Source organism: Mobula hypostoma, chromosome 8 (assembly GCF_963921235.1).
Source record: "Mobula hypostoma chromosome 8, sMobHyp1.1, whole genome shotgun sequence".
NCBI classification, from domain to species: domain Eukaryota; kingdom Metazoa; phylum Chordata; class Chondrichthyes; order Myliobatiformes; family Myliobatidae; genus Mobula; species Mobula hypostoma.
The window spans coordinates 42746700-42764719 of record NC_086104.1 but is presented as its reverse complement, the minus strand read 5'-3'; the positions used below and the strand labels follow the sequence as shown (position 1 = coordinate 42764719).

The 18020-nt window shown below is 40.9% G+C and overlaps 1 protein-coding gene across 2 annotated transcripts in view; it reads right to left on the bottom strand.

Annotated features, from left to right (window-relative positions):
• The window catches only part of slc30a10 (solute carrier family 30 member 10), a 74581-nt gene extending 63888 nt beyond the window's left edge, over positions 1-10693 (bottom strand). Inside the window, exons 1-3 of one of the 2 annotated variants that reach the window (XM_063055037.1) lie at positions 10267-10693; positions 9536-9610; positions 4714-4953 (exon numbers count right to left, since the gene is read on the bottom strand). In XM_063055037.1, the coding sequence (XP_062911107.1) occupies positions 4714-4953; positions 9536-9610; positions 10267-10693 (742 nt within the window). The remainder of the gene's footprint in view (positions 1-4713; positions 4954-9535; positions 9611-10266) is intronic. The other variant, XM_063055038.1, reaches the window with a different exon arrangement.
• Between the last annotated feature and the right edge of the window lie 7327 nt (positions 10694-18020).

The window sequence follows — 18020 nt, the reverse complement described above, 5'->3', positions numbered from 1 at the left end:
AAGTCACTTCACTGCAGTAGTGAAACAATGGGCAGATAAAAAGTCCGTTTTTTTTTCTATAAAACCATAGAAGTTTATTTACACAACAAATACACAAAGTACAAACATTAAGCCTTTACAAGACAGTGAATAAATTCAAATTAAAATATGATTACTCCTGTCTATAAAACAGTCGAATCCCTGGGGAACCCATTGCTCTCAGAGATCTCCCACTGTACCCACTGTGACCGCGTGCTCCCTCTCCAAGGACAGAACGCATCCTCGGAAGAGGGGCAGGCAGTCGGCCCTGGCAGAAGCCTCGACTTTCCACTACCTAGACCCGTGAATTGTCATCGTGGCCAGGCTCAGGAGCAAGCTGACCAGGAGATCCTCCTCACGACCACCTCTTTCCGTACTGGGTGCCCGTATATAAGGAGCGTGATCAGAACCTGAGCAGCAGCCCCTTCAGATACTCAAACAGGGGCTGCAACCTTTCACACTCCAGATAAGTGTGATACACTGACTCCTCCCGGCCACAGAATGGACGATTGGACAGGGTGCCAGTGAACTTAAATAAAGACCTATAGCACAGTACTGCCCTTTGCAACGCCTTCCACCCCAGGTCCCCAATGTACAGGGGAAGGACCTCTGCATAAACAGATTTTCACTGGCGACCTCCTCCGCTTTCTGATGATCAAACAGATCGCCAAGGCGAGTCTGGTCGGTAGACAAAGGCAAGGAAGTGAAAGATGTGCAGGACCAGCCTATAGAAGAAACGTTTTAGAGTATCACGGAATGGCACGGTGGGCATCCCTGCAAGATGGCTGACATTACATGGGACCCCCTCCCACGTGGTATCCCGAGACCTGGTTCTGACGAGCACTTCCAGCCCAGCAGCTGGTGGTGCATCCAGAACCTCTCCACTTCCCTGAGCCCCACGGACCACCACTGTGACAGAATGGGGACCAGTCTCCCTCGCAGCTAGAGCACCGAACCTCTCCACTTCCCTGAGCCCCACTGACCACCACTGTGACAGGATGGGGACCAGTCTCCCTCACAGCTAGAGCACCGCCACCCACCGGTGCAGGAGCACCCTGTCTGGATGAGACTAGACTCCATACCTCAACAGCTTTTGGCAAGGAGGCAGTTCCCTCAAAGCAGCGCAGCTGATGCTGTCCACTGGAAGCCGCGTGCCCTCCTGCAGGCAGTGTCCCTGGTAGAGAAAGTGCGTCACCAGCGCATGCAATCTCGGGAGGGTGGTTGCTGTACAGGTAACACTGTAGTGTCCTGAGGCGGGGAGCCGCCAGTTGCATCCACACACACACACCAATGACTGACCGCCTTCTGCGATCGGAGGACTCGGGACCACAGCAGAGACCCAGTGCCTCCTGTTGACCCAGAAGAAGTCCACTGGCCTCTTCTGGATCCTGGAGACAAAAGCAGTGAGCGGGACTAAAGTAATCAGCCAGTACCATATCTTTACAACGATGTTTTACATGGACCGGTGATCCAAGTTGTCCTAATCCATTGTGCATAGTCTGTGGCAATGGCTCCAGCAAAACTGAAAAGACACTTAACTACAAATCACAGCTATATGACATGTAAAAATGCTGATTATTTTAAACAACAATTGGAATCTCAGAGCAAATAGATAAATACTTTTGAAAATAAAATCACAATCATTATAAGGGTTCAGGGAGCAAGTTACTTAGTAGCTTTCAGACCAGTTCACTCAAGAATGTTTAAAAAACTGTATGAAACCTGGACAAAGAGCACACCAATCTCCTGCTACATACAGAAATCTGGTGGCTTAGCAGAGGAAGAATTCTTAACCGGATGTTGAGCTGAAAGGTAAATCGCAGGAGTATTTTAGGAAAATAGTAGGCCAGATTTTACTAAGTGCTTTGAAGACAAAGAATGGCTGCAGAAACTAACCTTCTTAACAGACATTTTTCATCATATGAACCAGTTGAATAAGTCTCTGCAATGCGCTGGAGAAATGTTTTGACTTCAAGTGACAAGGTTCTTGAATTTAAAAGGAAACTGAAACTTTGGAAAAATCATGCTGCAAAAGGAAATCTTAAAAAGTTTCCTCTGCTGCTTGGGCTTGAGAGTGAGGAAGGATATTAGGAAGTCTCAAGTCTTATTGAAAACCACCTGGAAGGACAACAGAACAAAATTGAAGAATATTTTTCCTCCCTTTCAAAAAAAAAGTGTATGACTTGGAGAGGGACCTTTTCCCTGAATCTTCTGCTCAGTCTGAGAACTTGACTTTGAGGGAAGAGGAAGAACTTTGCACTCAGGATGAGATTTACTGACCTTTGCCTGCACAAGTTCTGGATTTCTGTGAAAGAAGAGTATCTTGCTAATCATAGGAAAGCAATAATCATTTTGTTGCAGTTTTCAACTTCTTACAAGTGTAAGCAAGCTTTTTCTTGTTTAACAAGCATCAAGAGCAAGGATAGAAATTGCTTCATTTCAGTTGATATTGAAATCCATATGTGCTTAACTCAAGTTTGACCCAGAATTGGGTAATTTATTATGTTTGCCTTATGAGTTTTTAAAATTTATGAAAAAGGAAGAGTAATTTCAAGAAAGGCAAGCTAAGCTTAACTATCTGTTTTTTTTTCCAAGAAAAGTTGACTAAAAATTCATTCTCTACTCAAAAGACCATTGACAATCAGTTTTGGATTATTATATCTACAACTTACTGATCACGCTAATGTACTGAGAGCTTTAGAGATAATAATTTTTACACAGGTGTTCCCTGAGACCTGAAAATTATTTTAAAGGTTCCTCCACGGCAAAAAAGTTGAGAAAGGCTGCATTAAACCTTTATTATAAAAACATTTGAATGAAAATTAAAAATGATCTCTGAAGACTGATGGTATAGAAAATCCATATAGGTATGATGGTTGTCTGTAAGTAATTAAATGGAAATGAAAATATCAGGTTTCCTCAAAACGTATGCCTCAATGAAAGAGGTAATGTACTGTACCCGATATATTTATGAGCTAAATCATTGCATCAAATATTTCCTCATTTATATCTGATTGCAAAACTGTCACAGTTTACAAACGTAAGAAGATTCAACTTGCACTAGATGTGGTTTTCACATCTGAAAATACTCACATCAAATAAGATAAATAACTCAACACCTTTCACAGAATGTGCATCAAAAGCATTTAGTATGTTATTTCAATTACATTTGTACATAACATGCAAGAAAATCTAACTTTCGCCTTAATATAAGGTTGGGGACTCCACTAATCAGACAATTTTCCAAGATCTACTGTTCATTGTGCTGCTGCTTTCAATAATAAGCAAAATTTATCCAGAGAGCTTCATCTACAGAAACGTTTGAAAGTGAATACAAAAGACTCCCAATTTTTGCATTGATATATTAATCAGGTTACTGCTCAGAACCATCCAAGCTGATCCTCTCTCTGAGGGTTTACCATCCCCATCTCATTATTCATGGCAACAACCTCAGGTACAGCCACAACATGCAACTATGCACCTAGACCAATCTCCATCATCCTAGTCAGGCCACTATCCAACAACAGAAAGGCAAGGCACAGGGAGAAGCCAGTGGGTGAGGTTCAGAGTGGGGAGGAAGAGGATGTAGTCTGAGGAAAAGAGTATTTAAAGATAACAACCAGAAACTTAGCTCAAATCTTACAGTTCACCAATTGGCCATGATTCCTGCCTTCTTATACACTTCTGAGACGAAATACAGACACTCAAAGCACCAGAGAGGCATCACCAAGCAGCCTCTGCAAAGTCATCCAAATCCACTCGCAGAGTAAGTGTTCCAATATCAGCCTCCTCTCTCAGGCTAACGTCCTTGGTATTGAGATCTAATTACACTCAATCAACTGCACTGGGCAGTCCTTGTCACTTACAGTACTTCACTAACATCAGTCTGGAAACAAGCATAATCCTGAGCTCCACCACAATGATAGGTCGATAGAGACAGCAACTTAAATTGGTTTTTCAAAGGCTCCTTGTAAAAGTGCAATGTCCTGATGACTTATGAGAAGATCTGCCCTAAAACTGCTCAAAATGCAGGTAGGACATTCAGTATGATTTTAAGAAACTTGAATCAATTAGTAGAATATTTACAGAACCCCAACATACACAATACATCATCTCCTAGTCTACCTGTACATCTGCCCCAACAAGCACCTCTTACCTCGCCTACAGCAGAGTGTGGAGTACGAAACACGTCATCCTTGATGCTAAAGAAAGTATATAAACAGAGACAATATAATTCTAATTGATCTAGCTGTTATGCTGGTCATGAATAACCAGACATAATGTGATTCCCTTAAATGCTTTCTGAACCAAAGGACATTACATCAATTTGAAATCAACTAAAGCTATGCTCCTGTAATTCTGTACTTAATTGCAATATATCACAGCAACCATCCAAGGCTACATTAATTTCATGTGCACAGAACTAGAAGTTGTGCCATGTGTATAATCGCATCTTCCTGTTCATTTAATCATATCTAGAAACTGCAGAATCAAATCATTTTCAACCAATGTTGCAGTTTATTGAGAATATTATAACATCTTCTTGAATTAACATAAGCAATTTTAACCCCATAAATATTGTACAAAATATTCAATCATAACATTTAAAGATGACCTCATAATATCTTTGTCAGGAAATTCTTTTCCAGTCCATGAGACATGTTAATTAATCTTACACAGTAAGCAATATCTTACCTATATCATGTAGCTCGATCCCTCTGGGCACCATCTGGAGCAAAATTATAGCTGTTTCTTTTACAAGTGGTAAGACATATGATATAATGATTACAACCATAATGATTGTCAGGCTTGGATCGACGTAGCATTTCCAGTTACAGGGTTCATCTTTGTCAAGAGGAAGCACATAGAATATAGTGGCAGTGACTACCACCACAACAGATCCCAATGCATCACCCATTACCTGCAGAAAGATACCTGGAAAATAAATATTTATGCATTAACTCTTATGAGCATAAAATAAATCAGCTTCCAATACTAATCAGTGATTTCTGTACATCTATGATGACTAACATCCTTTAAAAATAATAGCCTGAAATGCTTTCACATAATTGTAGTATAGAAGAAAAATTCAATTATATGAGTATTAAACTCATTATACTTTGTTCCTCTAGTTCTCTAAATCATCAATTAACTGTCACTTTTCATTCAAATGCACTCAAATGCTTTAAGTGAAATACTTCATTTTATAATTTATTCATACATCATATTTTTAAATCAACATTTAAATCCATATTTTACTCATTTAAACTGATATCCTCTAGTCTGATTGCACACCTTTGCTTGAAGTTTAGTACTAGCAGAAGTCTTAGGCAAATATACTGTATACATAGCCAGGGTGCCTAAGACTTTTGCACAGTAGTAATTTTATGTATTTAATGCTGCCACAAAAAAAACAGATTTCATGACATATGTGAGTGATGATAAACCTGACTCTGATTTGTGTCTCTGTTGTGAACTATGAGTGGGAAATGGGCAGGGAGAGGAGAATGTTTATTGGGAAAGGGAAAGGGAGAGAGGAGGGAGCAGGAAGCACCAGACAGACATTCTGTAATGATTGATAAACCAATTCTTTGGAATTAAATAACCTTGTGTAGTGTCTCAGAGCTGGGTGTATCTGCACCTGCACCACCCCCCTCCTCCCGCCGCAGCACGCCTTCTCTGCCACCTGTCCCACATCCCGCTGGTGGCACTCCACCTTCGCCATTCCCAACATCCTTTACTCCCACCATGTTTACAAACTCACACTCCGTTCCACGTTGACAAATACAATGCTGTGCAAGTCTTAGGCACCCCAGCTTTCCACGTGTGCACAGTACTGTAATCATGAATCCACATCCCACTGGAAAAAGAACTCAGATACCGTATATTCAATGTTATACAGAATGGTGGATCCATTTCCATACGTATTGCTCTTGCCTGTGCTCTCACCCATCCCTATTTTAAAATTAGCATCTTTGTGCTACCTGTGAGTTACTGGAATGAAGAATCAACTATTGCTTCAATCAATGTGAATTCAACAGAGGGTTTTGGTTTTGAGTTAAATTTCACTGCAGTTCCCAACCTGGGGTCCACAAACCCCTCAGTTAATGTTCGGGGTCCATGGCATTAAGAAGTTGGGAACCCCTGGCTAAAAAGATTGGAAATAGCTTTTAATTTTCTGGTGACTTAACTATAGCCATGCAGGTGGTTAAATTGCTAGATTAGCAGCCGGAGTTCTGAAACGTTTTCAAATCTCACCAGCACAGATGAATATGGGCCACCTGGATGTGATACTGGAGATTAACTATACTTGTAAAATCACATTTCAGTGAGGGGCTAATGAATTATAGGGAGCTTGAAATACTTGCAGGAAAATTCATTAACACTTAATGTCCATATGGAATGGAAAATGGTATGAAATCCATATGAAAATATGATTGTACACCAATACACCCTAGTTAAAGCACATTAAATCTTCTTACAGTAAGTGCAATGATATAAAACACAAGCACAGGCAGTCCTTACAAACAACAGTTCAAAGTTTAGAAGGAAAAACTGTGATATGGGTTTTTTTTTGAAAGCTCAATAACCTTACTCTCACAGTAATAGCAAAGCAGAATATGGTTCAGCAGCATTTCTGGATTTCTTTAGACATAGTATTGTAAAAGATGTGTATCTTTGAGTACAAGCTGGGCATTACTTAACTCATTACAGATGATGCATTGTCACTTCATGGGGTGTGTATAGATGGGATTAGATAATGACGTGAATAGGGAGCTGATAGGCAGGCAGAAAACAAGAAAACAGGAATAAACAGGCCTTAATGCAAATGGAAGGCAGTGATAAGTGGGATGCAGCAGAAATCAGTGCTTGCATCTCAAGAATTCACAACATACAGTATACATGAAAGATGTAACTGAGAAAAATTAGTGTAATATTACAAGTCTGCAAATCACACAACGCTGTATGGGTTTGTGAAATGCAGAGAAATGTCTGTGTGATTTGGACAGGTTGAGTGAGTGGGCAAATGCATGGCTGATAAACATGAGGTTATTCACATTGATGAAAAAAATTTGGAAAGTGTGTTATTTTCAGATAATTTGGGGAAAGGGAAGAAGCATCAAAAACTGGGTATACTGTACTTATGTACCAGTACTGGAAAATAAGCTTGCAGCTGCAGCAGACAGTTAAGAAGGCAAGTAGTATGTTGGCCTTAACTACAAGCAAATTGGAGTACAGAACTACTTGCTACAGTTGTGCAGAGCCTTGGTAAGGCCACACCCTTGAGTGTAAAGCCCATAAATGTAGGAGCAGCATAAGGCCATTTGGCCCATCAAATCTGCTCCGCCATTCCACCATAGCTGATTTAATATCCCTCTCAACCCCCATTCTCCTGCCTTCTCCCCATAACATTTGATGCCCTGACCAATCAAGAATCTATCAATCACCACTTTAAATATATTCAGTGACTTGACCTCCACCACTGGACATGGCAATGAATTTCACAGATTCACCACCCTTTGGCTGAAGAAATTCCTCATCTCTGTTCTAAATGGATGGCCCTGTATCCTAAGGCTGTGCTCTCTGGTGGGACTCACCCACTACAGGACACACCCTCTCCACATCCACTCTATCTAAGCTTTTCAATATTCAATAGGTTTCAATGAAATCCCCCCTCATTCTTCTAAATCCCCTCTTAGAGGGTATATAATTGAGATATAATATTATGAAGGATACAGATACAATGGACTGCTGGAAACCTTTCCCCATATCAGAGGTAGATAAAACTAGAGGACATAGATTTAGACTAAGGGGAAAGATATGTACAGGAGATACGAAAGGGGTCTTCTTCACCCAGAGAATGGTAAGTACCTGGAATGTACTGTCTGAAAGGGTAGTTAAAATTGGATCACTGAGAACATTGAGTCACTGGTCTGGATGAACACCAAAATCACCAAGATGTAGAAGGCTATGGAAAAAGTGCTGGGAGATGGGATTAAACTAGACGAGTGCCCATTGATCAGCATGGACTTGTTGAGACAAATGCTGGTTGTACAATTCTATGGCTTGATTTATTTGACTCCACTTAAAAGGAGGAAAAGAGAAAGGATCACTCTATTGGGCCAATGATTTTTGATTAACCTTATTCTTATGAAAATTATCAACATGAAAAATCAGTGCTGACTGGCCTTTTGAGTATTTCCAGCTTTTGCTGTCTCTGTATCAGATTTGCAACTTTTTCAGTTTTTTGTTGCTAAATTTGAGGCTTTTATTTCAATAGTGGTCATTTAAATAATTTAAAGTGTTCATTCCATCAAAGCCTAAAACTCCAGTTTAAACTATATTTATAGTAATCATTGGCTTTCAACTCTAGTAGTTTTTAAGTGGTGAAAGATGTCATGTTGCACATACCTAATACAGGTTGATCACACCTTCTCCGAAATGCATGGGGCCAGAAGCATTTTGGATTTCAGATTTTTTCGGAATTTGGAATATTTGCATCTATATAATGAAATACCTTGGGGATGGGGCCGAAGTCTAAACACAAAATCCACTTACATTACCTGTACAGCTTATATCTATATAGCCTGAAGGTAGTTTTATATAATATTTCTAATAATTTGGGGCATGAAACAACAATGTGTACATTGAACCATTGGAAAGTTAAGCTATCACTACCTCGGCCACTCAGTTGGACAGTCAGTGGCTGTTTGGCATTGCCATCGTTCCCAACTCTGAATTTATGTGCTACCTATAAGCAGACTTTGTCTTACACTTGTTCACCACACACATGTACTGAATCAGCCACTCATCAGCAATGATCTTGGCAAACTCATCAATGAATTTTTCTGCTGCTTCATGATCAGCAGATGCTTTATCACCATAAATATTTAAAAATTTAATGCCATGCCTTTTCTTAAATTTCTGCAACCAGCCTGCTGAACATTCATGATAATCTTCAGTTATCAGTTCATTGTGATAGATCTTTGCTTGTTTCATGATCAGCACATTAAGCAGTATTTGTTCACTCTGACTCTGACAAATCCACTCTTTCAATACACGATCAAGATCTTTAATTTTCATTTTATGCAGTGTTTTTCTTTTTTTCATTAACTTCTGTTCATAACATATATGAGGGCACTTCTCTGAATTGTCTGTGTTACACAGAGATCACCTGGGAACCTTACCAGCACCTTGCCGAATTTTCAATTTGTGAAATGCCAGTGCTCAAAATAAAATCCGATTTTGGAGGTTTCCTAATTTTGGAATTTTAGTTAAGTGGTGCTCAACCTGAATTAAATATTTGAAAAAATACCTGAGAAATCAACAAATTGTTCATAATTCATTAAATATCCAAAAAGATTGCAGTAGAAGGATTGGTTGCAAACTGGATATCTAAGCATGAATGTAGACTCTTGTGTTTATTTAAACTGCGGACTGATAAACACTTGGAATAAAGAAACATGATGATATATCCTGTATCATCACGGCGACTATGACAAGATAACTGTATTACCTCGGACATTTAAAGCCGCAGCATTTGTTGACCCTTTGTTCTCTATTTGTTCTCTTGTGCCATTTCCCAATCTATCTACAATCAGAAAAAAAGGAACATAAATCGATGAATGCATTCCATTTTATGATGTGAAACTACAGAACTGACCGCCATTACGTCAGTGAACACTATACACACAAAATAAAACAGAGGCACTAACACCACAGACATATTCTAACAACACATTAAGAAATGCAAGCCTTCTATTCGTTGCCGATATACAATACTGTATACAAATTGTGTTGCAAATGCCGGGTATTATTTTAATACTGTTACTAACCTCGGTTACCAGAGCTCTGTTTAAGCTCGATTTTATGTTTAAAGTAACTTATTTTTTTATTAATTTCTTACTTCTCTTCTAATATTTGTATATCTGTGCACTTGTAATTCTATTGTGGTACTGGAATTTCCTTTGGGATCAATAAAGTATCTATCTATCTTTCTTTCTATCTAATACTTTGAATGATTGGGTTCCACCCTAATCGACCCTATGTTGACAAAGCACGGCAAAGCACCGGGGTTAAGTCGAAGCCTAAGTGGACTGAAAATTCAAATACCACAGCGGTTATTATTATAATTACTGTATTACATTAGTTAGGTTATGTTCCATTCGTATTAACAAGCGCGGGCGTGAGGCGTCGTTTGCTTATTTGCTGGCTGTCTGCAACACTCCTCCAGGCAGCCGCATTCACCTGTTTGAGTGCTTCTCCGTCCTCTGAAACAACTATTTTGAAAGAGAATCAGACCCACGACGTTCACGGCCAGCCCGAGAGCCCCGACGACCAGCACCAAGCCGACATCCTCTATCCTGTGCGGATGGACGAGGCGGATGATCGCCTCGATGAAGACGGTGAAAGTCAATGCTGAGAGGAAGACGGCGTTGGCCAGAGCTCCTACCACCTCTGCTCGCACAAAGCCGTACGTGTTGTTGTGGCGCCTCCTGATTTTCGATACGTTGGCCACGGTCAACCCGACGCCCAGGGAGATCATGTCAGACAACATGTTGAAGGAGTCCGAGACCAGAGCGATGGAATTGCCTATATATCCTACCAAGAGCTCCACCACGAAGAAGCCGCTTGTTATCACCAGCATGAAAATCATGCGGCAGTTCTTGACCATGATGGTGACGGTAAGTGGCGACGGGAGGCTACCGTCTTTTGCAGCCCAAACTAGCATCAAATCTGTACGGCAAGTCCAGTGGAACTCAGTTATTGATGTGTTCGTATCAATTTAGGATTGTGCATTCTGTTACACCCTGCATGGATCCATCATGCGTTGGATGTCAAACCTGGTTGAAATTGAGGGGTGTGTGGGGAAGGAGGTGGGGAAATCTACCTGAAACAGCATTCCTCAAAACCAAAACACGCCTTTTAAAAAACGCGCTGTGTGGGCGTGTGTGTGTTTCAAATGGGGACGGTGTGTTTGTCCAGTGGTTGTTCCACTTTTGCTCCAAACCTTTTCCTTTGCAAGACATTTTTGTAAGCTCTGCCGTAATATCAACTTATTTGCCTCAAAAATGAGTTTTGTTTGATAATATTTGGTGATGAAATGGTCGTGGTTGATCGTACATGATTCTAAGGAAAACAAATATTTCATTAACCAAATTTTGTGCAGATGCTCTGAATGGAATAACATGAGCTAGATTAACAAATATGGTCCAGTAACAGTATCAATCACTGAAAATTGCAATGCGATTGTCAGAATACTAAATGGATTATTGACCTAACAAGACAGAGATCGATGCAAAGGCTAACAGAGAATTCAAGAGGAACAGAATTCTAATGCACAGTATTTTAAGTGTAAAGTTAATTCTGTTCCTATTTCCACAGATGCTGCCTGACCTAACGAGTGATCCAAACTCCGACACACCTGTTTACCCTTTTGAAATACATAATGTCAGTCACTTCCCTGGAATGCCCAGACTGTATGGGGGCGGGGGACAGAATCCATTGATGTTTAGCAGAATGAGAGGTAAATTGATTGAAACATTTTAGATTATGAGCGCTGTTGGTAGAATAGAGATGTTTCTTCTTGTGCAAGAATGTAGAACTATGGGTCACTGTTAAAACTTTATGGAATCACCCTTCAAGACAAATGAGTAAGGTGAAAATTTTCTTCTCAGAGGGCCATGACTTTCAAACTCACTTCCTCAAAGCAGACATCCCACCCTGCAAAAACTCATTTCAGGGAGGTAGCGCCACCACCTCTGCCCCCAGCAACCCCTTATCTCCCCCCGCCCACTCGACCTCCAAGGGTGCATGTATACAGGACATTTCATTATGAAAGAATGAAAGAACACAACAATTTATTTGATCACATATTGAAACTATTTACACACAAACATATATATATATATATATATATATATATTCCTTGTTGAGTACTTTGTTGGCAGTCTCAATGCTAATAGCTAAATGCTAATGCAAATAGCTTTTCTATTTCTTTTGCAAACTTTCCTTGTACTGTGATGTGGCTTGCTTGGCAGATTTGAGCATTTTGCTGGAAGTCTCAACCTCATAGCAGTCTGTGTCAATGAGTTTGTCAATTTTGCAAGAGATCAGATTCACAAGTGTTTTGTGAGACAGCTGACTTCTGAATTCTGTCTTAATGTGACACACCATGCTGAATGCCCTTTCCACATCACAATTAGAATTCAGCAGCACCAAAAGCAGCTTCATCAACTAGCAGAGCTCTTTGAATCTCAACTGCCCTGAGCTCACAGATTTTACTTTGGACAGCTTCCCCCAGAACTCATCAACTGGCAAACTGTTGTAGTTTGGCACCAGTCCTTCAAGGTTAGTTGAGACATAATCCAGGACTTCCAAGTGGAGCTGTTCTCTTGCATTTGCCTTGATCACATTTGGAAATCTCTCTACCAAAGTCAAAATCTGCTCTGGATTCACATCTTGGCTCTCAGTATTGACCACTGACAGATTTTTCAAGATTTGATATCTCAATGGGAACTTCTCCAAGATTTTTTGAAAGCACCTGACATAGAATGCTCTGGCATCTTTGAAGAACTGCTTTGTCTTGTAAGGGGGGATCTCCTGTGCTTCCTCGCTTAGCATAGTCTGGGATGAAGCACGTTTTATATTTTATTTTTTTGGAACACTCTGCCATGGCGCTGCAGGACCATAAACTGAACTGATGGACAATGAAAGGGAGAGAGAGGTCGACTGTAAAGCACGGCCACAGAGAAAACTGATAGGTCTACTTAGCACAGAGAGAGACCAATCAGGATGCTCTCTCTGTCACTCTCTTGCTATGTCTGTCACTCGCTCTGTCTGTCTGTCTGTCTCTCTCTCTCTCCCTCTCGCTCACTCTCAAAAGAATCAATTTCCGAAATATTTTATAAAACTTCAGGGAGCCACTATCAATATGCGGGAGACTCCTGGAACTTCCGGGAGAGGTGGGATGTCTGTCAAAGGGAAGTGCAAGTAGTGTTGGAAGACTCGTCCAGTGGAGGAGATTATTGATAAGCAAGAGTTAAATGTTATGGAAATAGGTGTGGATATGGAGATGAAGTTACAGTCATATCAGGAGTGCTGTTAATGTACAGTGGAACAGGTTTGAGGGACTGTGCAGACTACTCTTGTCTCTAACATATTCTTATGTACACCAGAAATTCTGCAGATGCTGGAAATCTGGAACAACACATACAAAATGCTGGAGGAACTCAGCAGGTCAGGCAGCATCTATGGAAATGAATAATCAGTTGACGCTCTGGGCTGCAGCTCTTATTCTACATATTCTCAAGTAGGTATGTGCCTTTCCCAATGTCAAAATCAGTGGCAGCAATTTTAAATAGGTTGGAATACTTTCACAATGGGCGCCATTGGCTTCCCTCCTGCAACTTCCGTGTTGCTTTGCTGCATTTGAAACTTGTGTGTGAATTTTATTTATCTGATGACAATGTTTAAAGAAATATTGAATAGGAACAGAACAATGGAAGTAGGTTAAGAATAAAGAAATGGCAAAAAAATCAAGTCTATGATATAAACTTTGAAAAGTATCCAAAAACTTTTAAAAGTTAACCAGATTACTGAACATTAAAATATCACTTAAAACTTAAAATATCTTACTGAGGCCTGGAAAGGAGGAGGAGGAGCTTCTGTGAATCATTTGAAAATCTAATCTAATTTAATCTAACCTAATCTGAAAACTGCTTGATTTCCTACTGTGTGGCCCACCAGTTCATAGTCATAGTCATAGTCATACATTATTGATCCTGGGGGAAATTGGTTTTCGTTACAGTTGCACCATAAATAATTAAATAGTAATAAAACCATAAATAATTAAATACTAATATGTAAATTATGCCAGGAAATAAATCCAGGACCAGCCTATTGGCTGAGGGTGTCTGACCCTCCAAGGGAGGAGTTGTAAAGTTTGAAGGCCACAGGCAGGAATGACTTCCTATGACGCTCTGTGTTGCATCTCGGTGGAATGAGTCTCTGGCTGAAAGTACTCCTGTGCCCAACCAGTACATTATGTAGTGGATGGGAGACGTTGTCCAAGATGGCATGCAACTTGGACAGCATCCTCTTTTCAGACACCACCGTCAGAGAGTTCAGTTCCATCCCCACAACATCACTGGCCTTACGAATGAGTTTGTTGATTCTGCTGGTGTCTGCTACCCTCAGCCTGCTGCCCCAGCACACAACAGCAAACATGATAGCACTGGCCACCACAGACTCGTAGAACATCCTCAGCATTGTCCGACAGATGTTAAAGGACCTCAGTCTCCTCAGGAAATAGAGACAGCTCTGACCCTTCTTGTAGACAGCCTCAGTGTTCTTTGACCAGTCCAGTTTATTGTCAATTCGTATCCCCAGGTATTTGTAATCCTCCACCATGTCCACACTGACCCCCTGGATGGAAACAAGGGTCACCGGTGCCTTAGCTCTCCTCAGGTCTACCACCAGCTCCTTAGTCTTTTTCACATTAAGCTGCAAATAATTCTGCTCACACCATGTGACAAAGTTTTATTCAAAGTTGAATAAAAGGGAGGCAAGATTCAGCAAGGTGGCAATTTTGAGAAGGGCAGCCTTGATATGGAAGTACTGCTAAGGTCAAACCAGGCTTTGGTGAGGAGCACAAGCAGCAGGAAGGCAAGATATTTTTATTCTTTTCCTTTTTATAAATTCTGCTAGTTGGTAAAATGGGCCATGATGGCAGTGAGTGGAGTGGTATTCGCCTCTTTATGAGATGTGGGAGATCAGGGAGTTGAAGTGTCCCTGTTGAAGATACAGTAAGTGTGCTCAGCTAAAAACTCTTCTCAGACTGCATGAATCAGTTGAAGGAATTTCTAGACTCATTGAGAAACAAACAGGAGGCAGTTAACCTTATAGATAAGAGATTCAGGTCACTCCACAAAGATTTAGTAAGATAAATGACTGCCAGGACAGGCAGGTACTGCAGTGTTCTCCTGTGGCTGTTCCCTTCTCAAATATGCCACACTATTTCAGATACTGTTAGTTGGGGGGGGAGAGAGCCTCATTGGAGAAAATGACACCAGCCCTGTGGGACTGCAATGTCCCACACATGCAATAGTAATAGGGGGCACAGATAGTGAGGGGCAGGGATAGGGGCACAGATAGGTATTTCAGTGGCATAAGCAAGACTCCACGATGGTATGTTCCTCATTGCTGCCAGCCCTACACAGGCACAGAATATTCTGAAAGGTAAGAGAGGTCTTTGTCTATTTGGCACCAAGGAGATAGGCAGGAAGATAGATGAAGTCCTGCAAAGAAAACCTGGCATTTAGGCATAAAGTTAAAAAGCAGGACCACTAGTGGCTGCAATCTCAGGATTATTGCCTGTTCTTCCTTGTGCTAGTAAGGCAAGAGAGTCGGAAGATAGTACAGTTAAATAAACACCTAAGGAGCTGGTACAGGAGGGAGAGCCTCAGGAAGAACTCTCTTCCAAGGCAGGTGGAACCTGTACTAGGAGAACAGTTGTACCCAACCTGGAGGGGCACCAATATCTTCAGAATCAGAATCAGGTTCGTCATCACTGACTTGTATATCATGAAATGTGATGTTTTGCGGTAGCAGTACTGTCCAAAGACAATTATTATAAATTAGGTTATATACAAATAGTGCAACTAAAACAAATTTTCAGCAATCTGATGACAGAGGGATGAAGCTGTTGCTAAATTTCTGAGAATGGGTCTTCAGGGTCCTGTACCTAACCCCCAATAGCAGCAATGAAAAGAGGACGGGTCCCAGATAGTAAGGGTCCTTCGTGTTGATGTTGCCTTGAGTCCACATAGGTTGCTAATATCACTCAAGAGGATTTAAACAAGTTTGACAAGGAAGTAGGAACTCAGCAAGTGGAGGGATTAATGGGTAGGTAGGAGTTAGGTCAATCAAGTCTGAAAGGAAGGACATGTAGGACCAAATAAATGGGGCAATGGGCTTGTGTATTTATTTCAGTGCTAAGAGTATTATGGTTAAGGCATATGATCACAGGGCCTGAATTAGTAGTTGGAGCCATTACAGAAACTTGGTTGAGATAAGGGCAGGAGTGGCAGGTCAGCATTCAAGAATCAGCCATTTCAGATACAATGCAGAGGGATGTAAAAGAGTTGGGTGAGTGGGTGACCAGGGATAATGTTACAGCAGCAAAGAGAAGACCTGGAGGTGTGCTGTGAAGTAATATGGAAGCTCAAGAAAGATACATTCACTATGATGGGGTTATGTTGTAGGCCTTCCAGTAACCAGTGGGAGACAGAGGAATAGATATAATATGTAGGCAGGTTACGGAAATATGAAAAAGCAACAAGTTTGGTGGGCGAATTTAACTCCCCCAAAATTGGCTAGGACTCCCATAGTGGTAGAGGCTTATATGGGGCAGAATTTGTTAGGTGCATCCAGGAGGGTTTCCTGAGACATTACGTGGGCAGTCCAATTAGAGAAAGGGTCATACTGGACCTCATGTTGGAAATGACCCTGGCCAGGTGATTGGAGTTTTGGTGGAAGGAAACATATGGAAGACTTAGAAATTTGAAACCAGACAGAGCCTTAAAGAACAAGGAGAGAACAGATCAGGGATTCAGTAGCAATTTCTAAATCCCTCCGATTGCTAAATGGACATTGAACCCATGAACACTATCTCACTACTATTTTATTTCTGTTTTTTCGCACTACTTATTTTAACTATTTAATAGACATATAAACTTAATGTAACTCAATTTTTTTCTATATTTATCGTGCATTTCATTGTACTGCTGCCATAAAGTTAATAAATTTCACGACATATGCCAATGATATTAAACCTGATTCTTATTCTGAATAAAGTAACATGAAATGTCCTTAGCAAGTATGATTAAAGAGAATCCCTAGCCATTTTATACAAACAAGAGGGCAAGTAGGGAGAGGACAAGACCACTCAAGGACCAAGGAGTGAAATTATGCCTGGAGTCAGAGGAAGTATAACCATATAACAATTACAGCACGGAAACAGGCCATCTCGGCCCTTCTAGTCCGTGCTGGACTCTTAACCTATCCTAGTCCCACTGACCTGCACTCAGCCCATAACCCTCCATTCCTTTCCTGTCCATATATCTATCCAATTTAACTTTAAACGACAACATAGGACCTGCCTCAACCACTTCTGCTGGAAGCTCATTCCACACAGCTACCACTCACTCTCAAGTAAAGAAGTTTCCCCTCATGTTACCCCTGAACTTTTGTCCTCTAACTCTCAACCCATGGCCTCTTGTTTGAATCTTCCCCACTCTCAATGGAAAAAGTCTACGTCAACTCTATCAATCCCCCTCATAATTTTAAACACCTCTATCAAGTCCCCCCTCAGCCTTCTACGCTCCAAAGTATAAAAACCCAACTTGTTCAACCTTTCTCTGTAACTTAGGAGATGAAGCCCAGGGAACATTTTAGTAAACCTCCTCTGTACTCTCTCCATTTCATTGACATCTGTCCTATAATTCGGTGACCAGAACTGTACATAATGCTCCAGATTTGGCCTTACCAATGCCTTATACAAATTCAACATTACATCCCAACTCCTATACTCAATACTCTGATTAATAAAGGCCAGCAAACCAAAAGCTTTCTTCACCACCCTATCCACGTGAGATTCCATCTTCAGAGAACTATGCACCATTATTCCTAGATCCCTCTGTTCTACAGCATTCTTTAATGCCCTACCACTTACCATGTATGTCCTATTTTGATTAGTTCTACCAAAATGTAGCACCTCACATTTTTCAGCATTAGACTCCATCTGCCATCTTGCAGCCCACTCTTCTGTCCTAAATCTCTCTGCAAGTGTGGAAAACCTACCTCATCATCCACAACTCCACCTATCTTAGTATCATCTGCATACTTACTACTCCAACTTACCACCCCATCATCCAGATCATTAATATATATTACAAACAAAATTGGACCCAGTACAGATCCCTGAGGCACACCGCTACACA